Source organism: Archocentrus centrarchus, chromosome 10, assembly GCF_007364275.1.
Source record: "Archocentrus centrarchus isolate MPI-CPG fArcCen1 chromosome 10, fArcCen1, whole genome shotgun sequence".
Classification (NCBI taxonomy): Eukaryota; Metazoa; Chordata; class Actinopteri; order Cichliformes; family Cichlidae; genus Archocentrus; species Archocentrus centrarchus.
In genome coordinates this window covers 26,383,818-26,410,323 of record NC_044355.1, presented here as the reverse complement: position 1 = coordinate 26,410,323, position 26,506 = coordinate 26,383,818, and the positions used below count along the sequence as shown (strand labels likewise).

Here is a 26,506-nt window from a genome sequence, read left to right as displayed (position 1 = left end):
TACTGTTGGAACTCAGGCACTACGGAGCTGTAACATAAGTTACTTAAGCTAGTTAACATAAATGATCTAATTAGCCAGTCACATGGAAGCAATCCATTGCAGTTACGACATGGTCAGGGTGACCTGACCGAACATCTGAATGGGAAAGAAAGGCGATTTAAGTGATATTGAATGTGGCGTGGACGTTGGTGCCAGACGGGCTGGTCTGAGTATTTCAGAAACTGCTGATCTACTGGGATTTACCCACACAGGCATATCTAAGGTTTACAGAGTACAGTCTGAAAAAGAGAAAATATCCAGTGAGCAGCAGTTCTCTGGGGAGAATTGGAGTTGATAGGAAGGCAGCACTGACTCAAATAAGAGATGCAGAAGAGCATCTCTGAACATGCAACATGTCGAACATTGTAGCAGATGGGCTACAGCAGCAAAAGGCCCCACCAGGTGCCACTTCTATCAGGTAAAAGCAAGAAACTGAGGCAACACTGGCTCATTAAAACTGAACAATAGAAGATTGGCAAATGTTGCGTGATCTGATGAGTCGTGGCAGTCTCAGAATTTGGTGTAATTAAATATGAAAGCATGGATCCATCCTGTTCAGGCTGTTGCTGGTGCTATAATGGCGTTAGTACCAAGTGATCATTGTTTAAACACTACAGCCTACCAGAATATTGTTGCTGACCATGTCCATCCCATCACCTTTGCGGTGTGGTGGGACAGGATATTCACATGTAACACATTTGCAGGTAACAAATCTACAGGAACTGCATAATGCTATCATGTCAGTATCGACCCAAATCTCTGAGGAATGTTTCCAGGGGCTTGTTGAATCTGTGCCACGAAGAACTGAGGCATTTCTGAAAGCAACTGGGGGTCCAACCTGGTAGCACCAAGGTGTAACTAATGAAGTGGCCGGTGAATTAATGTCCAGCCATTGTGTCTTTTACTCAGCTGTTGTTTCAATGAGTTAAGGCCATCCAACATAGCTGCCAGAGCCTGTGTTACACCAGCTTAGAGCCTTTTATAAAAACACTTTCATTATTTCTGTTTGTTAGTGATGAATATTGTTACATTATTTGTCTGTGTCTTGCCTCTGTCTCTTTTTTTATGTAACTGTTTTCTCCCTGTAGCATCTGTCCCACACTCTCCATTTCTTTCTTTCTCTGAGCATACAGATAAGTGAATATGAAACAGACATCATTATATTTTCCAGTCCTTTGCAAACACAAATCTTACACCCCTCGGCTAAGCAATGAATATTTTCTCTGTGTTTTACACTCCTTATTTTTGAGACCACACACACATATACATACACACCATTCAATTCCATTATGAAGAGCACCGTCATCAGTTTCTCACTTCCTCAGTAGTAATTCTTTCATATTGTTTTAGAGACTTTATTTGCCTGTTTTGTTTTGTTTTACATTTTCATAAAACCTCTCTTTTGCACATCAGCTGTTTCTTCCTTGAAGACTTAAAATCTTTCAAATTTATGTTTCTTGGCCATGCGGGCAGATGTGGGAGGATGTGCCATGTAATGACTCTAAGGTTAGACAGTTTTTAGAAGCTACTGTGTAAGCTAATTTACATTACAGGTGGCATCGTCAGCATAGACTGGCTTAGCTACTGACTGCTCATGCTAATTATCTGGAGATTTCTATTAACGATTCATGTGAACCAACTATGAGTCATGACCTCATCTTGAACATGTTGCACATGCTGCACTTTAGAATAAAAGTTTCTACTTATTGTAATTCCTCAATGCAGTCAGACAAATTAAAGACTGAAGTGGTGGGCAAGCTGGTAGATTTCTTCTTTAAGATGAGAAATATTGCAACCATTTAATCAATCTGTTGAAATCAACCATATTCAGATGATATTGTTTTGTACTTACTGTTGTCAATAATGGCAGGTATGGTTTTTTTCTTTAATAGAAGAAGCTCTCCTTTCTGACAGTTCTGACATCGTTATCTTTGTGAATTTTAAGCACCATAAAGATGAAGTTTATACCTGCTTGTGTTTGGATTTGACAGCTTACCTTGCCCCGAACCTCATGCCTTCTCTGCTCAGGCTCAGATTATTTGCTTTGTGCTTGTTGAAAATAATTCAAAAACAAATTAGCCTGCCACTTCACGCAGACACATGAGCAGCTCAACACTGCCAAGGGTTGATGCAAAGAATGGCCATTTCTGACAGTCAGTAAGTAAGTAAGTAAGAAAGAAAGAAAGAAAGAAAGAAAGAAAGAAAGAAAGAAAGAAAGAAAGAAAGAAAGAAAGAAAGAAAGAAAGAAAGAAAGAAAGAAGAAAGAAAGAAAGAAGAAAGAAAGAAAGAAAGAAAGAGTCAGTTACAACTGTCTATTCTCAAACTACCAACTTTTGTCATCCATTTATTGATGCCTGACCACAACAGCTGGTTGATTGTTAATGGCTGCTGTTTATGTAGTAATCCTTTTATATGGATAAAAGCATGTAAAATCCTTGCTGCTGTATTCACTGTTGATCCTTTAGATGACAAACTTCTTCTCATCCTCTCCACCAACAAAATAGAGGAGGAGCCGGTGACAAACTGTAGAAGTTTGCCTCCACGGTTTGTATGATCATTTTAACTCAAACCATGATCTTCTATTACAACTAACCAAGTAGATTTGGTAGCTAAACTGAACCGCACAGCTACTGAAAAGGAACATTATACTGAAATGGTTGCTGTAATCGTAATGGTCTTTGAATCTGCAAAAGTTCACTTGTGTTTTTCTGCAAACATTCATATGTGGTGTTAGGGTATGAGGGTGTGTTGATTTGTCAAATGTTTGAGAAAGGATGCAAACATGCAGCGTTACACATGTGACAACATTAGCATGATTTGCACTGGCAACTGTAAAAATATGCAGAGGCAAAGCACAGCAGCCTCGCCTCTAACAAATGTATCTTCCCTACTTAAAACTCATTTTTCCAAAATTGTTTTGCACAAAATGTTATTACTGAATGGATTTTGTTATCAGGCAGAATTTATTGCAGTGACTAAAGTGCAGCATCTTGGTAAAATGCACATGGGACACAGCAGGTTGTTAACTTGGGGGGGTCGGTGGGGGTGCTCTGACTTTCCAAGTGGGGAAATCCGAACGCACCATTACTGAAAAGCTACCAGATGCACAGGCAACATCTTCCTGCTTTGGTTCATTTGTAGACACTAAAGTATTAACCACTATAAACAGTGCACCTGCTATATGGGTGCTAAGTTTTCTTAACCGCTCATAACAGCATCCACAGTATACAGAACATGTTTTAAAGAACTGAGGAAATAAGCACCAATCAGTAAAAACTTTATTGACAGGCATATCGATGTACATACTGTGAAGGTGATATTTTTACTTAGTTTAGAATAAAAGTGAACAAACCACAAATACAATAATACACCAACTACAAATCTACAGACTGAGCTGAAGAAAACAATGCTGCACTGCAGCTACGCAAAGCCCCAGATTTACAGCTTCAGTTTTAGGCAGTAATCTGATTAATGTTATGGAAAGTTACTCTTTCAAATTAGTAATATAGAACTGAAAGTAGAAGCTGATTAGGTACAATTAGAAGCAGCAAAACAGGAAAAAGAGCTTAGTGAAGAAGATGCAATTAAAACAGGTGTGTATGAATATCATTTTAAAGCAGAGGTGATGGTGGCATGTTTTTGAATTTCATATTATTTGACATCGATGAATAAGGTCAATATTGCAAAGAAGTGCTAAAAGTGATTCAGAGTCTGTGGCTGCACAGATGAGTATGTTTCTCCCTGTATTTCAGTCTGATGGGTTCCTGGTCTGGTTAAGTGACTCTCTGAAATGACCCGAGCACCATTTCATTTAAGGGACATGTACACACACACACAACCATAATGAGAGGCACTTCAACTCATCCAATTTCTCCCCATGGAAACAGCTGTCACAGCTGTTTGAAATAACAGAATTTGTTGAGAAGCATAGTGAACCTTCGCTTTATTAGAGCATTTATAGTGCCGAAGAAGAAGAAGGCACTCATTTTATCTGGAGTCTAAACACAACACTTCCCTGAATATTTCATACAGCACTTTTTATACCTGTGTAAGCACTCCTGGAGATGAGTGTTTGAGTGTCTGTGACTCATCCGCTGTATGATGTGAAGATGAAAACCAAGGGGAACTGGTCTCCACTCCAGAAGTATCTTTCAAAGTCTCTTCTGTCTTATTTTACTGTGCAAATGCTGACAGCTGACACAGTGTATTACCAGTTATTCTTTGTTGTTGGTTTCCTGTGTTCCATGACCCTCAACAACTGGTAATAGGAGGGAAAATCACATCTAATACATTCATATTATGCTCAGAGTCTCAAGGTTGGTGATAGAGATTTTACGTGCCTGAAACCAGCACGGTGAGTGCGCGGTTGTGTCAGAAATGCAGCAATGCAAAAGCAATATTTACCCAATTTCCCAGAATAATTTCCAGAAACGGTAAATTCCCAATGACAAGATGACTAATGAAGCAGCAGTTTCCCATCAAATCTCTAGCCATCATTTTGGATTTCATATCACACGCTGTAAATTTAACTGCACAAGTCTTTTGGTTGATATTTTATGTCTTCCTTATGGCACAGGATCATTTCTAGCATCACTTTCCATTTTAGATTACCGGAGCCTTCAAAGCCAAGAGCGTCAACCTTGCTTGTCAGCATGGTGACTCCCACATGGGTCTCTTCGTTTGAGGGCATAACCACTCATTTAGACAATTTGTTTTTGGCGTTAGCTCAAGCCTACATAAAAGGATTTGTTGGTACTGCAGTGCTGGTTTGAATCTGCACAGTGTAACACACAAGCCTTTAATGAAAAGTATTCAAACATCAGCAGCAGTAAACACAGCTAGAACCACTTGGACAGAGTTCAAACCCCCCCCCTCTGTAACCGAGGCAGTGTGTGTGTGTGTACTTTCAGCAGATGGGGACAGCAGCAGGTTGTGTGTTTGTTATGTGTGTTTGTAGGAGGCCCTCAGTGCTTCCTCAGGGCTCTTCACAAAATGACCTCAGGAGTTGTGGGTGTTGACATTTTGGAGCCCGGCCAGCCTAAGAGCTCTCTAAACATAACGGGATCACTACCAACCACCTTTGTGAACTGTAAGGTATCAGTGTGTAGGTGGGGGAGTTTCCATTTAAGCATCCACTAAGAGCCTTTGAGGTTCTTCTGAAAACTTTTCAAGCTTTAGGTACAGTAGGTAGTGAACTTAATGGAGTAATACAGTAGTTAAAATGTAATACGTTTCTCTTAGAGAGAAAAGCAGAGCTAAAACAGGGAATGCGGCACTTAAATTCCTTAGATAGCCAAAGGGGAAAAATATGCTCCAGATCACACCCCAGCTTGCTAAAAGTTTGACAACTTCAAAATACTGCCAATTTGTTTACAGCTTGCTCTGCTGCCCCCTAGTGACCAAAAACATTCATGCAGATTTAAAGTTACAATCAGTCCAATCTCACTGCTAGATGTCAGTAGATTGTAGATTGAGTTGTTGAGGATATCCTGAACTTTTCTGCTCTTAAGCACTGTGCCACTTTTAGCTGCTGTTTGCCGCTGTTAGCTGCTGTTAGCCAGTGTTAGTGAAACTTTCTTTGAAGTGGATCGGACATTGTTGGACTCAGACGCTTAGCGAATATGGTGTGACAATGTAATCAAACTGTTTATCAGAGTGAAAGAGGGAGTTTTAGGACACTTGAACCCAGGGGTGAAAGTAGTTTTAAATTCTTGCTGGTACTATGACAAAAATCGTCTGTGTGTGTGTGTGTGTGTGTGTGTGTGTATATATATATATATTTTTTTTTTTTTAACTTTACTTTACTGTTGCCTACCTGTATAAGGCAGAAATTAGAAGCACTTGACAACGTGGAATATATTTTTTCAATTGTTAAAGAACTGAGATGTTTGCACACACTGTACACTAACAGAACTGATGACCGCCTTCATGCATTCTGGCTCTGTGCACAATACAAATCTTCTAGAAAGAATTATTCACCAGACTTTCTCAAACCTCAGTCCCTTTGGCAACCACTGTGTTTTGGAGGTAAATGCGTTCTCGTGTAGCACAAATGAAATCTCCGGTCATGAGCAGCGTTTTCGAGCTGTGCTGTGTTGTTGAAACTGAGCAGAATAACATGAAACACAATTAGTGTTTCATGTTATTCTTTGCTTTTAATTGGGATATTTTGTAATGAGAAGTCAGACATTAAACATAGTGGTGAACGTTTTAAAGGCTGGCTATTGACAAAAGCCGCGAGCGCCGAGGGGAGAGAAGCTAGAGAATTGAAGCTCCAGCATAGCACAAACACTTAAGAAACAATTTGAAATGAGAGAAAAAAAGCTATTTATTAACTGATTAAGTCGTGCTTTAGACTGCTTATTGCTAGTGGATCTATTATGACCCAAAATGCAGCCGTGACTGGTTCTGAATGACGGCTTTACAGCAGACAGCCGCTCCCCCTCGTCCAGGGACTGCGTGCCGGCGCAGACTCTTTTAGCGGTACGCAGTACCGGACCGTACTGGCTTACTTTCACCCCTGCTTGAGCCTAACATTAGTTGGCATAATGGTAGCTTATAACCAGCTGTTGTTTAGTCGGGTCATCATCTGTTGTCTGGAGACGGGGGGGTCGCATGTCTTATCTGCTGACGAGAAGTAACTGCAACAATATCATGAATCAATAAGCATGTTTATACACATTTTTGTGTGTTAGAGCCCTGACTTCAGTTAAGGAGATGAGGCTTGAGCATAGGTATGATCCTTCATATCTTCATATCACAACTTAAATTAAAATTTTATCATTTGTAGCACTTGGTTAACAAAAATAAAATCATAGACACATTTAGATCCACCAAAAAGGTTGGCTAGTTGGTGGAGCTAAAGACAAAAAGAAAACATTATTTAAAAGCTGCCTGCACCAGTAACATTGATTTTCATACATAATGGTATTCATATTCTATTTATGCCCTGGTGACATCAATAGTGGCTTATAATATTCAGTTTTTATATTCAGATCAATACATCCTAATCCCCAACATTGATTTTACATGCTGAATATATATGCCAATGAAACGTGTCCCTTCTCACTTTGTGTTTTTGTGCATTTTTTCCTGTCTTTGGAACACAGTTATGCCAGATTAACTGATGTGAAAGAGCATTTAATGGTATGGATGTGGTAGACATGTTTTACTTTGGTAGGTAAGGGAACAGTTAGATTAACATTAAAGCTACAGCAAAGCAAGTCGTAGTAAGGTTCAGATTTCTACTGAGTGAAAGTCCTTTGGTGGGATAGAAACATGACTGTGTGTGTCTGTGTTAGACAGTAGCCATATAGATTCTGTTATCTCCCAATTTGTCAAACTGCTTGTTTCAATAAACCCCTGAAAACAATGACAATTAGTGAACCAAACATCAGGAAGCGGTTAAATTAGTTTGAATTAAAATCAGAAATTGCAGCTGATTGCAACATGCTTTATGAGTCACCAAGAGTCTGCGGGTGGTATGCAAATGCACAGTTTAATGATTAGGTGTGACCTCTCTGCTGACAAAATATGTGAGAGAGAAAAAAGATTTTGTCACTGTCTCGACCCCACTCACCATTTTCAATGTTCATTTGCTCTCTCTCTCTCTTCCCATCCCTGTTAATGTCTACGTGTATAAAAATGAAAAACGCATTAATGGCTGAATACGGCCTAGAGAGTGACAGAGCATTGACTGATGACGGAATGAACAAGCTCATTATTAAAGGTCTTATCACCCCTCTGCAGATGCACTTACACACATACTCAAACACACACACACGCACACACACACAGAGTAAGAGAGAGACCTCGGTTGTTCAATGTCATAAATGTGTTTGTCATTATAATCAACACTTTGGCCTAAAATCACCTTTTTAAAAAGTTGTACAAGGACCTTTTGTAGGTCAAGGCTGCTCAAAGTACAAAAAACACAAATACCATCATTTGGAAAGACATTGTCTGAACATCTGCACACAGATAATGGTGCAGCGTTAGTGCCACTACTGTATAAGTGGAAAAGACCATGGAAAGATGGTTAGTTATGGATGTAATCTTAACGACTGAATGTTGTTATGAAAAAATAAATGTGCTTTTATTTTCATCAGCATTAATGCATCCACAGACTAATGCCTGCCATCACAATCGCACTGTTATCTACAATCATCACAGTAATCAGTCTGTTAGCTGCTCGGTGTAGCTGTACGCAGTATTTTTACTTTTTTGTACGTCATAATGTGAATTTTTCCAGTTGCACACGGGACAGAAAAATGGTCATACCAAACTTTTACGTTGAACTTTAGAGTCGGATGCTGTTCATCTGTTTGGATTTTTAAGGTGGAATTACATTCTCAAACTAGCATGTGCTCATTAGATAAACTATTTTACCTGTAGGTATCTACTGTAGAAGTCATGTAGAAAAGGCCAAATTACATAATAATCTAATTACTGGGAAAATGTAAACTCTCCCTAACAAGGTAGGACACAACACCAATGTACTCATTATTTAAGAATCATTGTGGTTTATTTAAACTCGGGTCTTTTCATATTTTTTTCTATAATTTAATCAGTAATAATCAGGATATATAGCAGCTGGGGAAACTGAGGGCGTAATAGCAATGTTATTGTCTTGGCTGATACACTATGATGCACACAATTATATATAAATTATATATATATACAAATGCACAGCTTTGTCTGTGTGTTTTGTCACCAAGCAGAAAGACTATTGGACTGGACTCAAAATGTATATACATTTTGCAGCAATGAGAATATCTATTTATCCACAGTGTGAACGTGCAGCCTTCTACCAGCTATTTGTGATTTCCTTATATAAACTATTCAGTTGTTATTTTCTTTTCTTTTCTACGGTTTAGTTGACTCCTACTTGACTGCTTTTTATTGTATGTCTGTTAGAAGTTGATTTCTTTCCTCTTTGGCATCTTGACAGTTTTTCAGCCTGCTTAATATGAGCCTTTGTGAGACAGAGAGAGCGTACTTGAGCCTACAGATCGCAGAAAGATAATTAGCTTAATCTCCATGGGTGGTTGAGTCCCCTCCAGCCCCTATGATGGAAATAGTGTGCGTTCCCATCCATGCTGTCGGTGGGACCGGCGGCAGTTAGGTAGCAGTCCCTTAACTGATTTGAATCAACTAATTAGAATCACTAACTACACTTCCTCCTTTGCTCTCTCTCACACACACACACACACAGAGGCACACACACACACACACACACACACACATATATGTGTTTCAAACTGAGTGGTAGTAGCCAGCTGTGCTTGTCGATAGTTTCTTGCTATTCTTGCTCATTATCTGTCTCAGTGTTATGTTCTTAGTCTTCGGGATTCTTTCTTTTTCAATGATCACATTATTTCTTCTGCTCTCGCAGTTCTCAGGTATCGTTTTAGCCACAAGAGATGTCTGGGGTCACAATCTAATGGGCCTTTCATTGTTATCCTCAGAAGAGAATTTTACCTTCAACCGAGACTCACCGGCAGGCTTCAGTTGCAGTAACTGCATTAATGCCTGTTGCAATTAGATTTTAAATAAGAGGATACATTTCACGGCATTTCTGAACCTGAGTTCGTTAGTGAAAAATAGAATATAAGTATTTAAGTTCCCTGCAAAAGTTATTCAGCAAGTTTAGGAAGCCACAAACAGTTTTGTTTGTATTTTTTTCCAATTTACAATATTTCTTCATATTTATGTATCTCTAAGTAGTTCTGATACTGCAAAACTGTTCACACACTATATAAATAAAATGGAGTCGAACTGAATATCCTGTCATTTCATGTTAAAAATTTCTGCTCTTAAGCCAAAAGCCTAGCCGGCCTGTTTTCATAAGATGTAGAAATGTAGGATTACATCGTCTACACTAGTCACTGTGTTTTGTCCAGTTAAAATTGTTCGTCTAGTACCCGTCGTATCCAAGCTCGTCTGTGTTTTTCTTTTTCATCCGCAACCTCCTGTCTCCCCTCCAGAGCCCTTCATTTTTAATTTATGCCTTTAATCATTCAGCTCAATGTGCGGCGTTAAGGGAGAGCGTTTGTTTCCTCCATCAGGGTGTCCCTCCAGTGTGGCACTGCTCCTGAGCAGATGGTATCTGTGATAAGGATCTACAATGAATATGCATCTCTCACCTCAGTACTTGCACCAGGGTCACATTAAAGCCCATCGATCTCACACACACACTTGCTTTACACTGCGTCCTCCGTCCTCGGGCTGTCTCCAAAGAGTGGCTGTTGCATCAGAAATTGGCCTGTGTATATTTCACACAGCAGCAGATAATCATAGTGACATTACAATAAAGCTGAACTTGCATCACCGCTGCTGTGATTCAGCTTTCTGTTACTGCGAGGCTTTTTTTTTTTTTTTTTTTTCCCCAATCCTGATGATGATTCACGCTTCACATTTTCTCAGAGAATTTTTACACAGGTCTGAGGATGTGCATGGTTAGAACAACACTTGAAGGAGTGCAACATGTTTAGGCAAACCAGCTAATTTGTTCATTCATATAAACATGTTGTTTAACAGTGAGGTGTGCTAATGTGTTAGCATAGGAAACATAATGCTTACCAAAGAGGACTGCAACCCTGTCTTATACAAATTGAGGCATCGTATAACTTGCTGCCTCAGTTACATTGTTGTTGCCACAGAATTGTTGGCTCAATTTTCTTAAAAAGCAACATTTTGTTTCAAATTAATCTAACACCTAATACTAATTTTATGAACTGTGTGGGAGTGGATTGTAGGCATACAAGAAACACAGCCACCGTTGTGTCAGCGATAAGGCATAAGCAGCAAAAGCCCTCTGATTAAGGTTAAGAAAAGAATGTGTTTGTCCCAAATCATCTTCTTCATATTTCAGCTGCACCTCCATCTCACCCTATTCCTAGCATCCTTCTCTGTTACACCAACCATCTTCGTATCCTCCTTTACATCCATGAATCTTCTCTGTGGTCTTCCTCTTTTCCTCCTGCCCAGGAGCTCTGTCTTCTAGTATATCCACTGTGTCTACTCTGCACATGTCCAAATCACCTCAGCCTTGCCTCTCTAACTTGGTTTTCGTTCCTCTTCTCTCCAGAGCATACCTCCACCTCTTCAGATTCTCTTCCACCTGCTTCCTTCTCTCACTATAGATCACAATGTCGTCTGTAAACAGTCTGTAGAGACTCCTGCCTGAGCTCAGCTGTTAGCCTGTCCATCGCCACTGCAAACAAGAATGGGCTCAGAGTCAATCCCTGATGTAATCCCTTCCCCACCTTGAACTCATCTGCCTACTGTGCACCTCGCTGTTGTCTCACTGTCCTCATACTGTACATGTCCTGCACCAGCCTCACATAATCTGCCCCGCCTGACTTCCTCATGTAGTACCACAGTTCCTCTCTTGGTACCCTATCAGGTTCTTTCTCTAGATCCACAAAGAAACAGTGAAGCTTCCTCTGACCTTCTCTATCTTCTCCATCAATACCGTACCACTACATTCCTTCCACATCTTCTCAGTCTCTAAGATTAAGTCCACTGCCCTCTCTCCTAGATGTGTCCATACACTGATAAAAATGATTCTGCGGTGAAGTAAATTTAACATAAGTGAATCTGTGAAATCAACAATAAAAAATCAAGTGAGTATTTTTACACAAATATACATAGTAATGAGGTCAAAAACATTTGTTCAAGACACAAGACATTATAAGTTTTTTCAGAAAATGAATTGTTCAAGTACTAGGAGCCAATCTTTTTAAGTTCATCCACACAACACAAAATAATCTAGTTATCTTTACTGCGTTTCATCTGCGTTGTTCATTTGGTGTAGATCCTTTTCACATGACGTTACACAACTTCCGTTTGGCCTCGATTCTGGAGATCTTTACTTCCGGTGGATGGAGTTTACAGAGTCTAATACATTTGCCACAAATACGGTTTTAGGATATACTATGACATGCAGACAACACGTTCAAAACTGGAAAAGGCTACAAATTATTCATTGAATGTCATGGAGGTACGTGGTTTTGTCTTTTTCTACCTGTTAAGTAATATGCTAGGATAGCATTAGTCAATTTGTTAGCTAGCTAACATTACGTGACCTTTCTGCTTTGCAAATAGAACGTCTTTAGGCTCTAATCTTGATTAGGTCCTTATAGTATAGACCAGTGTTGCAACATGGTTGCAACATTTTATATATATATATATATGAGAGCCCCCAGCTATTTAAAGATGGTAATGCATTTCTAAGATAAACACAAGTGTGAATAGTAGGTATTGCTTTCCTTATATGCCTTGTATATTATCTTTGCCAATTTATAATCAAATTTCACCATTAAAATTTGCAGCAGCTTAAACTAACTATTAAAAGAGTTACAAACATGTACAGGGAGGTGATTAGTGTGACTGTCATAGTATGAAAGGTTAAATCTATGTTGAAATTGACATATCTCACTTTGCAGGTCCTCTTCCAGATCCTCACATCATGGCCAGCAGGGAGAAACATGTCCACTACCAGGGATTTGCGAGTCGCTGCATGGACTTGAAGGGGATGAGGAGCTTATCCTCTCAATGAGACAGAGGCTCGATCATTTCTATAATGACATCTACATGGATGTCTTCTTAAGTTGTAAACCCTGAGAAATGTAGGTTAATATTGCAATGCAACTGATATGCCTTTTGTAAATACATTTTCTCTGCCAATGCAAAATGGACTTAAATTGTGTATGTACTTCACACACACACACACACACACACACACACACACACACACACACACACACACACACACACACACACACACACAAACACACACACACACACATAGTTTCTTTTTTTTAACAATCATTGCTCCATGTACAATGTTTAATAGAATTATTAAATGTTTGCAATAAACTGCGACAGACCTTGTTTCTGCTCACAGTTGTTTTTGAGCCTGATTGGTTGTATTTTATGTTTCCTCTGTTCTACCTGTGGAAACCACTTTAATCTCAGTGCTTTTATTTAGCTTGTATTTTGTATAAAAGCTTGAGCTAGCTACTTGATTCATGGAACTCATGAAGCCGGGGAGCAGAACTGAACACACGAGTCAACAGTTCTTTACTCTGTTGCCTCTTGTTTTACTTGTCAAATGTTTCTAGAAGATTCAAATGATTTGTGGTCCTTTGATAGGAGAAAGTTTGGGGAAAAAGCATCTTTTTTTTATATACGTGCTGTTTTGATTTGCTGCAGTATGTGTTTCTAATCTGACACAGAAAAAAGATCCCGATGGCTTGGAAGTCTTTCCTCTTTTTGGTTGTTAACCCTCTTTTTGCTTTCATACTACACATCTTTGTCAATCGGTCTGGCACTTCTAGGGGAAACAAAATTTCTGTTTTTTTGGTGTGTTGTTCACATATTTGCATATTCAAAATAAAACAAGTGGCACAAAAAAGTGATCATTTCTGACATGAGAAGTACTTTTTGCCCCCAGTATCACTCCTTTGCTTATGAAGTTTTTGTCATTATCAGGCATGCAATTCAGATAAGATTGAATACATGTTCAATATGAAATGCTACTTTAAAACTCTTAATACAGATTCTATTGAATAGAATCTGTATTTGTGTTCAATCTGTTATTAATTCAATAAATTTTAATTTTAGATATCTAAAAAAATATATATGAATACAAATGAGATTAGCTGTAGCTCAGGAGGTAGAGCAGGTCACCTACTGTACTGATCGGAAGGTCAGCGGTTCGATTCCTGGCTGCCTTTGGCTGCATGCCAAAGTATCCTTGGGCAAGATACTGAACCCCAAGTTGCTCTCCGACGCAAGCATTGGAGCATGAATGTGTGTGAACTTTAGACAATAACTCATGGAAGTGCTTGTGTGAATTGGTAAATGTAAAAGTGTTGTATGAGTGCTCAGACAGAGTAGAAAAGCACTATATAAGAACTAGTCCATTTACCTAATAGTTTTGCTTTACATGTACATGTGTAGCACAGACGGAAATGATGGGCCTAGTCAGATCCCGTGCAACATATTTATTTTTTTCCAGACACTGTGGAAATACAGAGAAAGGTTTACTCTCGGAGCGCACTCGGTGTAAAGTCTGCCATTACAACTGACTAGCCTTCTTCTTCTGCTGTCAGCTTCTTATGCATAACATGTTACAGTAATACTGTTAAACACAAACCATATTACTTCTGGACAGTCTCTCTGATCACCATACTGGTGTATCTGTAGCCACAGTTTTACACATAACTTTATAAATTCACATCCATCCATCCATCCATCCATTCGCTTCCGCTTATCCTGTTCAGGGTCGCGGGGGGGCTGGAGCCTATCCCAGCTGTCATAGGGCGAGAGGCAGGGTACACCCTGAACAGGTCGCCAGCCTGTCACAGGGCCAACACAGAAAGACGAACAACCTTTCACACTCACATTCACACCTATGGGCAATTTAGATTAGCCAATTAACCTAACCCCAGTAAGTGCATGTCTTTGGAATGTGGGAGGAAACCGGAGTACCCGGAGGAAACCCACGCAAGCACGGGGAGAACATGCAAACTCCACACAGAGAGAGGGAGAGGCCTGGGCCAAGGTGGAATCGAACCCAGGCCTTCCAGATGGTATTCTATCTGTGAGGCAGCAGTGCTAACCACTGCGCCACCGTGCTGCCTATAAATTCACATAATAAACAAATTCTTTTAAGAACTCAAAACACACTGTTATATTGTATTAACTCTTCTTAAAACAAACTTCAGGCATGTTAAACTTTAGCAAACACAAACAAAATATAAATCCTTGCTTTAAAACACATAACAAGCATATAGAGTCCATAGACTTTAATCACGACTCAGTAACTGGGTCTGTACTACTACACAGCCACCACTTGGTGCTTTAGCTTAGCTTTACACTTAGCTCTGATGTCATCTCATTATCCTGACACACTCACTCTGTCCAACATACTCTTCGCCAGCCACTCATGCTTCTGTGCTAGACATCTGCTTCCTTTGACAGTTTACTCTCATCATTTTAGCTTTCACAAACAAACACTCGTCTGATTAATCGCCGCGGTCGCCACGGACGCGCATCCGCCATTTTACAATAACAGTGTGGCGATTTGATCCTACCAGACACAAACCTTAAGATCTACTCTTTAGCTCGATCTCTTTGACACTACTGGGCATTTATGATCTATTGCTACTGTTGTCTATCATTTAAGTGTTGTTTACAACCAGCTTACCTGTGGAAATACAGAGAAAGGTTTACTCTCGGAGCGCACTCGGTGTAAAGTCTGCCATTACAACTGACTAGCCTTCTTCTTCTGGCCGTCAGCTGCTAATGCGTTAGGCACCAAGCACCCCCTGCTGGCGGAACTACATATCAACCCAAAACACACATTTAGATGATTTGACAGTAACAAAAAGAGCAATAGTATTTGTCCCAAGCAAATGTGTCCTTTTTATAGAGTAAAAATTAAATGGGGGGGCATCTATTTCTCTACCTCCATCTACACCCAGGTGCCACACATGCAAAAATCAAGTTATTTCTACTTCATTAAATACAAAATCATTAAATACATTTAACAAAATGAAGTAATTTATACAAACGTTTATTTGTTTGATCTACATAATGAAATAAAGTTGCTTTTACTTGCTAATTTAATTTACTACATTGAAAAATTTGAGTGATTTATAGAAAAGTTTAATTTTGCTTGATCTACTTGACAAAATTAAGTTCACTTTACTTGGATTTTATATTTCATGTAAAAAAATAAGTAAGTACTTTAAACACAGAACAGTCTTGCTTGATCAACATAAATAAATTGTGCAAATAGTTGCCTTAATTTTATTATGTAGATAGGGCAGGATATTTTTATCAGTGTACCTCCACAGGTATGTTATCAGGGCCAACTACCTTTTCACTCTTCATAGCTGTCCTCAGTTCCTCATTACTAATCCTCTGCACTTCCTGTTTCTCTAACTGTCCTCTCTCTTTCAATTTCTTCATTCACGAGCTCCAAAAAAAAAATACTCCACTTTCTACACACACTCTCCTCACTCATTAGTACATTAGTACTCTATCCTTAACTGCCCTAACCTGCTGCACATCCTTTCCAGCTTGATCTCTCTGCCTAGTCATTCAATACATGTCCTTTTCCCCTTTCTTAGTGTCCAGTCTAACACCTAACTATAAGCATTTTCCTTTGCCATTGCCACCTCTCTCTTTGCTGCACGCCTAGCCTGCCAGTACTACTGTCTACTTTCTTACTTTCCCTGAACATCCCACTTTTTTATTGCTAGCCTGTTCCTTTTAAAATATTTCTGTATTTTTTCCCTCACCAAGTCTCCTTGTCCTCTGTAAAGAGGATACAGTTACTTTCCCTCACCATTTCAGCTGTGCTTTCTCTGTTATCGGGGAATGCTTCCCTACCACCAAGAGCCTGACTCAACTCCTTCCTCATAAATATTCTTCCTTCTTCAAATTCCACCATTTAATTCGTGCCTCTGCCTTCACTCGCTTTCGCGATTTCTAAATACATCCTACAGACTGAATCCACCTCCAATGTTCTTGGCCTTGCTTCCCTTCCACCTGGTCTCCTGCACACAGAATATATTCCTTCTCTCCATCTCCAGCTCTCTCATTTTACCAGTCATAGTCCCTACATTTAACATCCCTACTCTCACCTCCACACTCCTGCCTTTCCTTCTCTCCCCCTGCCTCTGAACATGCCTTCCTCTCCTTTTCCTTTGTATTTGGCCAACAGTAGCACAGTTTCTACAACAGCACTGGAGGTGTTTGTTTTTGTCCTTCTATCCAATTTGTTACAGTACTGTGCTACAGAAAAATGTAATCTGAGTATAGTACCACAATACTATAGAACACAGAAGTCTGGACATACAGTTACGGCCAGAAGTTTACATACACACATCATGGGCATGAATGTTGTGGTAAATTGGGGCTTTTGCTGCATGGCAGTAACATAAGTGCTGATTTAAACCGTGTATGTTTACAATTTGGAAAATAAAGTTTGCCAAATTAACTATCAACAGTTGCTCTTTTCTGTGTAGTGGAAATAGTTCTGAAGTCTCTGCACTCCTGTCTTTTTAATCTGTTGTACAATATTACATGCCTTTAATGATTAAAAAAAAAAAAAAAAACTCATAACAAGGATCTGGAAAGAAAGTGTGCATCGGGATCTAACAATTATAAATTTGGCCAAAATACAGACATTTAAACCTGCCAACAAAATGTTGAGTCTGCAGCAAACACATGTAACTGGACGGACCGTGACTGGATGAAACGTGCCTCCGAATTCTTCAGCTTTTAAGATTTTTTTTTCAGTATTAAAGTGAAGCTGGTGATAAATCAGCGCACCCACCAGTGTACAGTAGAAGAACAGCTGTAGTTCGGGGATGGACCCTTCCTGTTCCAACATGACCGCACACCAGGGCACAAAGCAGGTCCATAAAGACATGGATGAGCCAGTTTGGTGTGGAAGAACTTGACTGGCCTGCACAGAGTCCTGACCTCAACCTGATAGAACACCTTTGGGATGAATTAGAATTAACATCAGTGTCTGACCTCACAAATGTTCAAAAGTTCCCATAAACACTCCTAAACCTTGTGGAAAGCCTTCCAAGAAGAATTGAAGCTGTTATAGTTGCAAAGGGTGGGTCAGCATCATATTAAACCCTGTGGATTAAGAATGAGATGTCACTCAAGTTCATCTGTGTGTGAAGGCAGGCGAGCGAATACCTTTGGCAGTATAAATTAAATGTGTGGTGTTTTCCTGTGATCTGCAGATCCAGGGCAGGTTACCAGAGTGATGGATACAAGAGACATAACTAAAGTTAATCTGCTGGTCAGCTGCTCAGAGATAACCACAATACATTAAAAAATGATCCTAACTACCACACAGCAGGTACAAGGATGGTCTGTAATATCGCTATAAAACCCTTTAGATTTACATAAACTCTAGTACAGATCAGACAAATGAGCTATTTATTGTTGTCATGTTGTGTTGTACAACGACAGCATGTCACATCCTCTTCTCCTGTCCACTCCACAGACCGCCTGTTCACAGAACCTGTAATATTATCTGGATGAACTATTAGAGTGGAGCCTGAACCCACAGTGAGTGGAGCTCTGCAGCCAGATGTGTACTGCTGTGTTTCACTGTGTAACCATATGCCAGCAACAAAAGCACGTTTTATATTTGTTCACATTTTGGGAAATTCAGTTTACTCAGCTGACTACAAATACAATTTTTCCTTTTTCTTAGAAATGATCTGTGCTCCTCGTTATGATGATTTTTTTATTTTTTTTAATCATTAAGGGCATATAATATTGTACCACAGGTTAATGGGACAGGAGTGCCGAGGCTTCAGAACTTGTCTTTAAATCCTCTGGTTTTAAAGATTTATTCAGCATTAAAGTGATTCAGTGACCGTTGTCAGTGTTTCCGCTGCTACACAGAAAACAATAACTGATTCTGCAAACTTTATTTTCCAAATTACAAACAAACAGAGTTTAAAACAGCGCTCATGTTGCTGCCATAATGTAACTCGGTTTAACGCAGTAACCTGAACTGTCCATCAAATTGACCAATCACATTAGGGCCCCTCTTCCATTAGGCCCCGCCCTCCGTCCCTTTATTACCACAGTGCATCTTCTGATGGCTGCGTCCAGCAGGATAACACACCATGTCACAAAGCTCAGATCATCTCAAACTGGTTTCCTGAACATGACAATGAGTTCACTGCACTCAGCTGGTCTCCACAGTCACCAGATCTCAATCCAGTGGAGCACTTTTGGGAAGTGGTGCAAAAGGAGAGTCACATCGTGGACGTGCAGCTGACATATCTGCAGCAACTCTGTGACGCTCTCGTGTCAGTATGAACCAAAATCTCTGAGGAATGTTTCCAGCACCGTGTTGAATCTGGAGGACAAGGGGATCCAAAAATTTACTTTAAATCTAATCATTTTTTATTGGATTCACTTAAAAAATGAAGATAATAATAATGAGATGCTCACATGAAATCACTGCAGACATGTAATCACTGCTTCCAATGTAAGGCCTTATGACATCTAACTGATTGAAACTGAATTTAATATTCAAGATTTTAATAGCATTAAGTCCATTTTCTCTTTGTGTGTGTGTTTACCTCCTGTGTTAGCAGCTCATGATGAAGCACCAGAGCTGACTACGTCATTATGAATCTGATGTCTTTGTTTGTGTTGAGCATAACTGTCAAGTGAACAAACCTGCAAACGTTACTGACGTAAATTGCAGTGTGTGACTCACATGAACACTCAGACACACGCGCAAATAAATAAATCCATGCATATGCATGGAAATTCACACTCATTTTTCACTAACGTGCTCACACACCCACACAAGCATATTTGCATATCAGTTGGTGCTTTCATATTTGGCCTACATTCACAACATTAACTCTGAATGTAAAGCATGCCCGCACATATGAACACACAAGCGCACACACTCTGTTTCTCTCTGAAAGTTAAACTCCATCCATTTAGACAACACAAATAATTCACAAATAGTTTTTTTTGAGTATTTTTCTTTTATTCATCATCCCAGTTTTAATTTTTCACTGTTTAAAATGTTTCATTTTAGTTTACTTTTCATTTCTATTAGCATTAATTTCCTTTCCTTGATGAAATATGGAGTATTTGTCAGGTGCAAGCTGCCTTTGAAATGAGTGGAGGAGAAATACCAGGTGTCTTTCCCCTTTATAAAACTTTATAATCATTTAGTTAAAAAACAATCCCAGTAATATTTCAGTTTACTGTGAATAGGGCATGACATACAACCTAAATGTATCCACACTGAGCCTAAATGTCTCCTGCGTCTCTGCCCATTCCCAGCTTGGACATTTTATAATTCCCCAAAAGGTCAAATCAATTTGATATACACAATGTAGAATCTGATTATGCACAAAATGTACGCCTTTTTTTTTTTTCCTGTTGCCTTTTCAGAAGAGGAGGCATGACAGAGTGGGTCAGTCCAAGCTGAAATATGTGTTTATTCAAATCTTTTCGTATAGCGTGGAGGTTTTTATACTTCAGCTGAATATATAATAATTTTGTACTACTTTGTATGTAATATAGGAATATATATTTTGCTCAGATACCACAGATTAGTGGCATTTGAGCAAAGTTATCAGAAATTCACAGCCAGTTAATGTTCAGTAACCCAGACATGAAAGTTGAGAAAATAAGAGAGATTTTTAGTGCCGTCTGACCCTGAAATTATTTGATGTCTAAATGAGCACCGCCTTCAATTTGCAAACAAACTGCTGGGCAGATGGTGTAACAACATCCATTAAGGTTATTTGGGGCCCTTTCCAAACCCAGGTCCTTTCTGTTGGGTAAACCAAACAGTGACTCTAATCTGATTTTTTTTTTTCTTTACCAAATCCACTTATGCATAAGCGGAAGAAAATAGATGAATGGACCAAATTGTTGATTAAAATGTGTCTGACACAGTGAAATAACACCTGAGGCCTGTTAAATTTACAGACCTGGTTTGTGGCAGAAGCACCAGAAAAATGAAGGACGACCAAAGATGCATGATCAGCTTTGCAAACATGTAATGAGGAACAAAAATGACACATTTATTAGATCTCAAATCTTTATTTTTGAGAAGCGCTAAATATAAAGTTAGTGTCAAGAACCCTCGCAGGGTGCCTTTCTACCGCTCGTGGTTTCTATTTTTTTTTTCTTTTTCTTTGTTGTGACTTGCCATGAACAGAAGCAAAAAATATTTCCCTAGACAGAAAGAAGCAAAAGGTTAAAATCCCGTGACCCTTGAAATGCTGAGGTCGGTCCATTTGCAATCCAAAACATTATGGGCCAGACAGAAGGAATAATTACCACTGTGCTGAGAAAATGGCACTATAATTGTAATATTATTTTAAATGCTAACAGGAACGACTGCTGTGTTGAGAATCGTGATGTCTTAAAATTTCAAAATAGAGTAAAAGTTCACGTTAAGTTTGACCACAAAAACTGTTTTTATTCCATCTGTGAAGACGGACTGCAGTAAAAGAGTGTTTTAATCCATGTGAGCGCCTAAAATGATCAGAGCTGGATGATTCTTATTCTCAAAGTCTTCTTAAATCACAGACTAGTCGGTGACTCTCAACTTTCTGGCCCTCAAGCATCGTCATATCTGATGACATGCATACACACACACACTCAGCTACCTTGAAGTTATGAAAACTTATCCTCTGGAACGATAGCAGAAAGTCATGAGCTCTAAAACAAACTTTGCCTGCTGTGGTCTGGCGTGTGATTATTGCTCTGCCTGACCAAATGTGCCGGACTGCAGTGAACTCTGTGACTGTAAAAGGTCAAATCTCATTTGGAACCCAAAGAGCAGCTGAAGCAGCGCTGCACTGACACAGCTGCCATTTGAGTCCTTGTGATCTGATCTGATCTGTAATTAGTTTTTGTTTAGTTGGGGTACAAAATTAGGAAGTTGCTGGCTTTATCTGACAAATGAGAAAAGAAATGAAAAGTCATATGGTCGGTACGATGCATTGATACACAACTCTACTAAAACGGCTATACTAAGATTAGAAAACAAAGAAATACAAACAAAAATTGACTGAATCAATAACTCAGGCTGGAGAACAAACCAGCAGATTGATAATTCAGTTAGTTAGGGCTGTCACAATATCACATGCACTCACTCGTGTGCATCTCACCCACGAGCTCACGCTATCTGTGTGAGCGACGACACTGTTGGGATTGATGCCTGAATTCTGAGAGCTCCATCACCCCATCTCTGTTTGCTGCTGTTACTGCTAGAGCCAAAACGACCCTCAGGTCCTCTTGCTCAAAACAGGGGATCTGCCAGTAGCTACTGCTTCTGTTTAGGCGAGTCACAACTCCTGTTGCACTTTGTTAAACTGTGCTGGATATTTTTTTTTTTTTTTACAAATTTCAGCCATCTTATAGACATGACAAGCAATAAGAAGAGTTTTGATAGTTGTAGGCATGTCAACATTTAAACAACATCCTGTATCTGACTTGTGAAGCAGTCCTAAGAATAACAAGTAGTCAGTTGTGCAGTTAGTGCAGTCACCTCACAGCATGCAGGCTCTGGGTTTGCGTGTTCTCGCTGTGCCTGCGGGGCTTTCCTCTGGGTTCCTCCAGTTTACTGTCAAAATCCCCAAATATTGCATGTTAGATTCAGCAGTGATTCTAAATTGGTTCTGGTTGTGAATGAAAGGTAGACAAAGGGCACAGAATAAAGTTCTTTATGAATATATTGGTCAAATGTGGCTAAAAAGCACTTTGAGCTGTCAGTGAGATTAGAAAAGTGCCAATCCGCTCCAATAAGCAGAGGAAACGGCCCTAATTTCATATTCAGCATTCATTCAGCAGATCAAATTGCTGCATATCACAGGAAAGCGGTTGTGCATATTGTCAAATAAGCAGAGTATTGCAATCCAACACTATTCTGTCTATTTTTGATCATTGTTTGGTTTTCCAGCCCCCCAGTTCTGTTCTAAATAACCTCATTTCCAGCAGCAGCTGTTTTTTAGTTGTGATAAACCACATGTACACTACTTGCATAGCACCCGCTGATGACTTAAATTTACATTTATTTTCGACACTCTGCAGCAGAATAAACGACGCATATGCAGTCAGCGGGTCCTCTTTGCTCCTGAAACAAGTGCTTCACTTCTCTCTTTGTGTCCTCACACATCCACTCCACGCACTCCATTTCACCATTGATCCAAACGTAACGCAGTCACAAAGCAGTGAGTTACAATGGATTATAAAACGCCACGCTGTTGTTGTGCTGTATGAATTTTTAATGTATTCATTGCTTCTTAGATGGTGAAGAAGAACCAAACCAAAGAGTCTTCTGGTTTCCTGTAATGAGTCATTGTGAATCACTGCTCCTTGGGACTGTGCGGCTAAAATCAATCATGTGATTCCTCTTTTGGCACCAGCCTAGCACACATGTAGGCACAGACAAAACACAGCTTCTGCATCAATAGTGTCCTGTGATTTTTCAACACCAACAGCTATTTTAAAAAAGTTCAGGGATCTTTAATTCCTGCTGATGTGTTTCTATGACTCTGAGTGCGAGAAGTAAACAGCAATCCCGTCATTATCAACTACTTGGTGTAGACCTTTTGATAGTTTGATTTTAATTCAGGTTAGCATGGACTCACAGACTCACATAGACAATTTTTTCCTCTTTTTTTATAGAGAATTGGACTTAGACACAGCCTGGATGCACGCACCATTGATTCTCTAACTGTATGACAGCGGAAAGCAAAGCCCAAACTTCGAATGGGAGATTACGGCAATATTATCTTCAAAAGGAGAATTTATCGCACATAAACACATACAGCTTTGAGGCAGGCATGTTCACCATAATCACCAAAATCCCACGTGGATGCAGGTAAATACACCTATTTAAACTCAGCCAAAGTGCCCTCTCCATAGTTTCTATCACATGAATGAAATTCTGAGCCATGAAATTTTCAACACAGTAACCCATGAAGAAGCAAAATTGTTAATAAGGAAAGGAGCTGTGTGGCGATCATATACATATGTATCGGAAAATTATGGGAAAACTGTGAAAAGAGGAGAGGAAAGTAAGGGAAGAGTGGAACTGAGAACAGGAAAGAACAAGAGTGGGTCCAGGTGAAGAGTTGTCTCATTAATCTTAAAAGGGCACAGCGGCACCTTCAGAATGCAAATGAAACTATCAGTCTTGTCACAGAAACACAGCGATAGAATGATAGCGAGATTGAGTGTTATTGAGGGGAAAGGCTGAAGTAGACGTGTACGAAGAAAAAAAAGAAAAGAAAAGAAAAGAAAAGAAAAGAAAAGAAAAGAAAAGAAAAGAAAAGAAAAGAAAAGAAAAGAAAAGAAAAGAAAAAGAATCCATGTAGAATGCTCCTGTCACATTGAAAAAGAGCATTTAATCCACCACGGGGAAACTATCTACTAAGTTTCACTAAAAGTCAAAGTAATTAAGCTGCTGCAGGTGTGCGAGCACCTCTTTGAATCCATACTTCTGATATTAAGACTCAGCTTTGTTGTTGCAGTTGTTTGCGTCTCACGGATGCTAAAAAAATAAATAAATAAAATGATCAAGCGAACCAAGTGTGGATTTTCACACATAACAGTTGCGATCTTTATTTTTCTGCTTGAGCACATCACCCACCACCAAACATTTGGCAATAAAATAAAGGTTAGATAAAGCTGCAGAAAAGAAAAGAAAAAAAAACACCAGAATCTAAAAAACTTAAAAACACCAACGGTCGGCTGGCTGATGTTTGTTTTTGTTTTTTTAGTTTTTTTATTTATTCTAAAACAGATTTTTTTTTTTTTTTTTTTTTTTGGTTTTGTTTTTTTCAGTCTCACCTGGGCCAAGACCTTGCACAGCAGTTTGCCGTTTTTAATGATCACAATGCTTAGTTGGATGCTTAGTTGACTCCTGAAACCACCTCTGTGACCTCAGACACAGATTAAATTGCATGTGGTACAGGCCAGGCTTTTAAAGACCAATGGGAGTACTGAGGATTGTTAGACACTTGGTGAGGGGAAATGTGTCAGGCAGCACAGCGCATTGGTTTTCAGAGCCAGTGAGGTACGTAAAATGGAAAGGTGGTACGGGTGGAAGCAGAGAGTGTTGCTGGTCATCAGAGTACAAAGGCAGTTCGCCAACAGGTTCACCTGCACAGTGACAGCAAGGCATCATTAGGTGAGAAAAGTTGCATTGTGAGTTGCTCCTGTGACTGAGGCAGCATCTAGTTGGTGCGACAGTTGAGGAGCTCTGTTCTCTATATTTGGCTCTGTGATGCTCCAGGCCAGTGATCAATTGATGGGGCAAAGGTCAGCTCTCCCTCTGGGCTTTTGCTAACAAAACACTGCACTTTTGGCCTCCATACCTACAGTACAGCCGTGCTTTTTCCAGGTATCAACACTGTAATGTAGAATGAAGGTTCCCTTTAAATTTGAGATGTTTAAGATTTGCTGCTGCTGATGCTGCTGCTGCTGATGATGATGATGATGATGATGATGATGATGATGATGATGTCCATTATGTCCAGTGGAGCAAACTTCTTCAAAGCCTAACACACTTCTAATAATTGACTCTTCCCCCTTTCCTCTCTTTTTGTCTTTTGTCTCTTTCAGCTCTCCAGACCACACAACCTCCCAAGGTCCTTTTCCCCCCAGACAGACAAGACACAGTGATAGAAGTCACACTTGGTAAGGATCAGCAGTTGCTCTCTATTTCTTTATTCTTGGCTTCAAGCGGTAATCCTCCTTATTTTTTGAATGGTGTCTCCAGTCTTGGTGCAAAGAGCTCATCACTTTGGTGTTTCTTCATGGAATGAATCGCTTCATCGGGGCACTTCATTTTAGTCATCAGTTTCACTTCACCGTGACCTTTCAGGCACATGTGAACTCTAAAGATGGAAATGTACTCGATGTGTTAACAGGTGTCCTTTGGTAGACACCTGTGAGATACATTTTGATGAAAGCAGATAAATGCTGACAGGACATGATTCTGCAAGATTTACATTCAGGAGTGATTGTTTTTTTTAAAGAAAAACAGGAACAAATAAAAAATAGTTTGGGTCACCTCAGTGGAGTTAAGTGGGTGAGGTTAATGAGAAAGGGGAGCATTATTTGCAGGTCTGTGATGAGATGCTGCCCAACAGCCCATCCATCATCTTGACTTCTGCTCTTACTTCCTGTACCCCTGCATAAAGGGAACGGTACTTTGGCATTAGAATTTGTCCTTTGTCATAAATCATAACTTGAGAAATTTCCAATATGCATTTCAGTCTGTGTTGACTAACTTGCTTTATATTGTGTCTTTTGCACCGGCTGTATATCTTTAAATGGATGTAGCCTGGTTTGTGAATCAGACTGAGGCCACTGTAAATGCTCTTGGGGGCTTTGCAAAAGGATGCTTTACTGAAGCCTGAAGGGTCATTGCCTCCATCTGTAGGAAGGTTAGAGGTCAGGCTTGACCACAGAACAGCAGCCCAGCGACTGGCAGAGATTTAGAGTCTCATGTGAGATAACACAGAGACGGTGGCTCCGTGAGCTCTCCTGGCCTCCTGCTCTCTGTCAGTGTGCACTTTATCCATTGCAGTCCTGCTGCATTTTTGTTCTTTTATCTCCCCCAGTCAACGATTAACAATGACTTATGTGCAGATATGTTCTCAAACCAATTTACTTTGCGCTTAAATATTTGCAGCACCCACACGGCACTCACTGCAGCGCTGCCTTATCTACTGATGCGACCTGGCAGACAGTCAGAGCCATGACATTTTAAAATTTTGTCCTTTCACTTTGACTCATCTTCAGTGGATGATTTTCAGATTTAGAGTAAAAGTTTGTTTGGATTGGCAACTTATATCAACCTCAAAAATGACATTTAAGTGCCGTTACTGCGGCGATGTAATGAAAGCGAGAGGAA

General features: G+C 39.7%; 1 protein-coding gene across 1 annotated transcript in view; it reads left to right on the top strand.

The window, feature by feature from the left end:
- Positions 1–26,506, top strand: part of il1rapl2 (interleukin 1 receptor accessory protein-like 2) — a 447,173-nt gene that overhangs the window by 363,544 nt on the left and 57,123 nt on the right. The window contains exon 7 of the mRNA XM_030739324.1: positions 25,210–25,284. Coding sequence (XP_030595184.1) covers positions 25,210–25,284 — 75 coding nt within the window. The remainder of the gene's footprint in view (positions 1–25,209; positions 25,285–26,506) is intronic.